At 44.2% G+C, this 5,000-nt stretch overlaps 2 protein-coding genes across 2 annotated transcripts in view; both read left to right on the top strand.

The window, feature by feature from the left end:
• The window catches only part of LOC134185078 (uncharacterized), a 2,264-nt gene extending 1,903 nt beyond the window's left edge, over positions 1 to 361 (top strand). The window contains exon 1 of the mRNA XM_062652854.1: positions 1 to 361. This exon is cut by the window's left edge and continues 1,903 nt beyond it. Coding sequence (XP_062508838.1) covers positions 1 to 148 — 148 coding nt within the window. The 3' untranslated portion in view covers positions 149 to 361.
• A 400-nt stretch (positions 362 to 761) lies between these two features.
• Positions 762 to 5,000, top strand: part of LOC134184599 (centrosomal protein of 135 kDa-like) — a 14,797-nt gene continuing 10,558 nt past the window's right edge. The window contains exons 1-5 of the mRNA XM_062652335.1: positions 762 to 2,028; positions 2,157 to 2,323; positions 2,381 to 2,485; positions 3,460 to 3,621; positions 4,909 to 4,971. Of these exons, the coding sequence (XP_062508319.1) occupies positions 768 to 2,028; positions 2,157 to 2,323; positions 2,381 to 2,485; positions 3,460 to 3,621; positions 4,909 to 4,971 (1,758 nt within the window). The 5' untranslated portion in view covers positions 762 to 767. The remainder of the gene's footprint in view (positions 2,029 to 2,156; positions 2,324 to 2,380; positions 2,486 to 3,459; positions 3,622 to 4,908; positions 4,972 to 5,000) is intronic.

The following is a 5,000-nucleotide window of genomic DNA, read 5'->3' as shown; positions in this document are numbered from 1 at the left end:
TTACACACCGGATGTCACAGAGTCGCATACAACGACCAGTACACCGACGCTTCGTGTGATTACGAAGCCAAGCAGGAGTGGTACTTCGTCTTTGATTGTTTACCTCACTTTGACTCTTGTTATGATGACCGTCGCTATCTATATATGATCTCCGTGTGTGTGAGTTGACGTGCAAAGTGTGTCGTTAAGTGAGGATTTTATTGTAATTATGTGTGGGAGTTAGCGTGTTGATTCGATGTTGAGAATGTTGTTGTGCACATAGTTAGACTTGAGTGAGTTGTAGAGGATGAAAGAGCAGTGATTTAGAGACGTTTACTACTTACAGTTTATAGTGGGAAATAAATAGTTCATCACCTTTCAAGTTTAGTGTACCGGCCAGTGATTTGTACAGTGTGGTTTAATAACGCGCGTTAGAGGTGTGAAGTGAATTTAATTTGATGAAATAAACTTGGTTGGCAGGTTTGGCGCGCGCACACACACACGCACACACACACACACACGCGCGCGCACACACACACACACACACACACACGCACACACACACACACACACACACACGAGCGCGCACACACACACACACACACACACACACACACACACACACACACACACACACACACACACAGCCTGAGCCAGTCATGTACTGTAGATACACTGTTATGTGTTATAGTGTGTAATGTACACTACTAAATTTTGTCACCTTTAAATTTAATTAACGCGCGCAAGGCCTTGACTAACGTCCCGTATCATCGGCGGTAGGTTTGAAGATGGCGTCGGCAGCAGAGAGAAAGTTCATAAACCTTCGCAAACGACTCGACCAGTTTGGTTACCGACAACCACTAGCCATGGAATCTCTCCCACTCGTTGAGGCCCTGTTCGGCGACCTCCTGCAGACAACAGAAAGTCTGAGACAAAACAAAATGAAAATGAGCAAACAACAAGACTTGGAAGGCACTTGGGAGACAAATATCGAGCCGTACAGGACCGAGAACGCAAGACTGGTTCGTGAGAACAACGAGCTTCATCAGGGGCTGCTCAAAACGCGCGAGAAATCGGAGGAAAAGGTTAGAGAGTTGAAGGTAACTCTGAGGCGCCTTGAGCACGAGAATGCCGACTTGAGGTTTCTCAACAATCAGTACGTTCACAAGGTGAGGTCACACGAGAAGCAGTCGCGCAGCAAGGACGACAAAATCGCGCAGCTTCAGGAGAAAAACCTTCAGGCTGTCGTGCAGACTCCAGGAGGGAGAAAGAAACAGATTCCATTTCGGAGGCAAAGAATGGAGATTGATGCGTCGTTGCCAGCCTCTGTGGAGGCGCGTGAAGCAGGGGCGGCGCCTCCTGATCCGTTCTATGCTGATATGGTGAAGGTAGCCGATCAGAGGATGGAACAGCTTCGAGTGCAGGTGGCGAGGTTGGAGGAGAGTGAACGATCGTCGGGTAGAGCCATTCAGAGTCTTAGGAAGCAAGTAGAGACGAGGGATAAGGAGATAGAGAGGCTGACAAGGATGCTGGAAGGCGGCCGTCCGTCTGAGGTTGTTCTGACGGAAGGAAAGAGGGAAACGAACGAGAAACTGGTCGCACATCTTAACATACAAGTCGACTACCTGCAACAGACGAACACAGAGTTGCAACATCGATTGAACGAGATGCAGGAGACGAATGATGAGACGCAGCGTGTTAGGAAGGATCTCGTCGAGAAGAACGCGAAACTGTGTGGAGAACTCCACGAGATCAACGAGCTAACGAGACAGATGGAAGACGAAAAGCGAACGAGACTGAAAGAGTTAGAAAATGAGCTGAAAATGGCAAGGCATATGAATGATGAGAGAGGGAGGGCACTTGTTAAGTTAAAGAGGGAATTTGTTGAAATGAAACGAGAGCACAAGTCTTTACTGATTGATGGTCGTCATACGGCTGATATGCTCGCTGCAGCGGAAGATGACGTGAAGAGAGCAAATCATATGATCGACAGGCTGGAAAGGGAGAAGAAAGAAATGGAAGAGAAATGTCACAAACTAGAAGAACGAGGTGTGAAAATCATAATAATTTATAGAAAATATTATAAATAATTTAGTAATTAAAATAATTTATATATACAAATACATTAATATTAATAATATTAAAGTAAATTAACATTAAACTTGTTATCTCTGCAGAGAAGACTCTTTCTTTCGAGTTGGAGAGGTTGCATCATGTTGCTACACTACGAGAAGAGGATCGCGCACGTCGAACGAAAGCAGAGCACGATCGCATTGAAGGAGTGCTGGACGGAATGGCAACACAAGCTGATCAGTTGTCAAGAGAACGAGACGAACTATCAGACGTAATTTGTTATAGGAATTTGGTGCTTATGTGTGGGTGTGTGAGTGTTGTGTTGTAGGTGACTCACTCTATGGAGAAGAGATTTCGACATGTGGAGGATGAGAAGAATTATTATAAGGAGGAGTGTATGAGGCTGCAAGATACGTTGAAGAAGAGAGCATATGTGAGTTGACTGATACTGAAGGAGGGGGATGTGTGAATGACAAGAGGAGAGTGGTGTGGGGTGAATAGGTTGACAGACAAATGCACAGACAGACACACACACACACACACACACACACACACACACACACACACACACACACACACACACACACACACACACACACACACACTAGACAGACACACAGACAGATAAACAGACAGACAGTAACGTAGACTGTACTAATGTCTTGTATAAGAAATATATGTATTGACAGACAGACAGACAGACAGACAGACAGACACACTCAGACAGACAGACAGACACACAGACAGACACACAGACAATCGCAAGACCCTTACAAAGAAGTTCTCATCACTCCTCATCGAATACAGCTGCAGGAAGACTTCAGCTCTCAGTGGACAGTCATAAACATTTGAGACCGGGACCATAGGTTCCTTTCGTCTAGTCTAATGTGTATGTGTATTTAGTGCGTATATAATGTACATTGTAGTTTTAACCAGTTTTCATGTATGTACTAGATGTAATGGACACGTAGATTAGCTATTGCTTTGGTGCTATAGTTTATTATAAAAATATATGAATTGACAGACAGACAGACAGACAGACAGACAGACAGAGATACACATGGACACACACACACACACACACACACACACACACACACACACGACTGACAGACACACTGACACACACGCACACACACACACACGACTGACAGACAGACAGGAACACAGGCCGACACACAGGACAGACAGACACACTGACACACAGACAGACACACACACCACGCTATATGAAATATATGTATTGATAAAAACAGATGAATTGACGGACAGACCACAGACAGACGACATACATACAACAGACAGACAGGAAGGGTGCACAGACAGAGAGACGAGACAGTCGTATACGTATGTGTACCACAACAACCCATTCATGTAGCATAAGACATTACAATGTGTATTGTGCAGATCAGCCCTTCCAGCAGCCCAAGAAGAGGTCTAGTGCAGACTGGCTCTCCACCCATTCGTGTTCTATCAGATATAACAGAAACAGCCGACGTTGTAAGACTTCGAGTCGAACGAGATCAACTAGCAGCTAGTGTTCGTCAGTTTCAAGCAGATGTGGAAGAAGTAGGTTGTGGTGTGTGTGTGTGTGTGTGTGTGTGTGTGTGTGTGTGTGTGTGTGTGTGTGTGTGTGTGTGTGTGTGTGTATTTGTCTATCATGTTTCTGTGGTCTGTTGGTTTTTACGTCCATCCATTTGTCTGTCTGTCTGTCTGTCTGTTTGTCCGTCCGTCTGTCCGTTTGTCTGTCTGTTCGTCTGTTTGTTTGTCTGTCTGTCTGTTGTCTGTATGTATGTATGTATGTATGTCTATCTGTCTGTCTGTTTGTCTGTCTGTCGGTTTGTCTGTCTGTCTGTCTATTTGTCTGTCCATCTGCCTGTCTGTCTGTTTGTCTGTCTGTCTGTCTATTCATTTGTCCGTCTGCCTGTTTGTCTGTCTGTGTCTGTCTATCCGTTTGTCTATTTGTCTGTCTGTCCATCTGTTTGTCTGTCTGTCTGTCCGTCCGTTCGTCTGCCTGTTTGTCTGTCTGTTTGTCTGTCTGTCTGTCTGTCTGTTTATCCATCTGTCTGTCTGTCCATCCGTCCATCTGTCTGTCTGTCTGCTTGCCTGTCTGCCCATTTGTCTATCAGTCTGTCTCTCTGTCTGTTCGTTTGTCTGTCTGTTTGTCCGTCTATCTGTCTGTCTGTTGGTTTGTCTGTTTGTCTGTATGTGTGTGTATGTATGTATGTATGTATGTATGTATGTATGTATGTATGTATGTATGACCACCTATTGGACAAAAAGAAAAACTCTTCCTCCCGTTGGAATTATGAACAGTTTTAAGTGGCATCTACGTCGACATATACGAACTGTTTGTGCAAGAAAGTCGGACATATCTTTTTGGAAGCCTTTGGGACCTTTTGTAAACCTAGCTTTAGTGTAAAGAATTTAGATTGATTTAGAAGTTGTACCAACTTTTAATAATAACAAAAAAATGTATGTATGTATAGCTGTCTGTCTGTCTGTCTGTCCACTCGTCCGTCTGCCTGTTTCTCTGTCTGTCTGTCTGTCTGTCTGTCTGTCTGTCTATCCATCTGTCTGTCTGTTTGTCCGTCTGTCTGTCTGTCTGCCTGTCTGCCCATTTGTCTATCAGTCTGTCTGTCTGTCTGTTCGTCCATCTGTCTGTCTGTCCGTTCATTTTTCTGTTGTCTGTCTATCTGTCTGTTTGTCTGTCTGTTTGTCTGTCTGTTTGAGCATCTTATCTGACCAGTTGAGATGCAACAAAAGAATTACTGATACTGAAACACTCAATTACAACAGTTTGTTGAGACACAAAACATTCACAAAATTACTACATAATATTACATCTCATTGCAGATCCGAAGTGATCTCAGGATTCTATCCAGCGACAGAGACAACTTCAAACTGTTATACGAACAGGCAAGATTATACAATTACACACACTGGTC

Source organism: Corticium candelabrum, chromosome 9 (assembly GCF_963422355.1).
Source record: "Corticium candelabrum chromosome 9, ooCorCand1.1, whole genome shotgun sequence".
Lineage (NCBI taxonomy): Eukaryota > Metazoa > Porifera > Homoscleromorpha > Homosclerophorida > Plakinidae > Corticium > Corticium candelabrum.
This window is presented reverse-complemented; position numbering and strand designations above follow the sequence as displayed.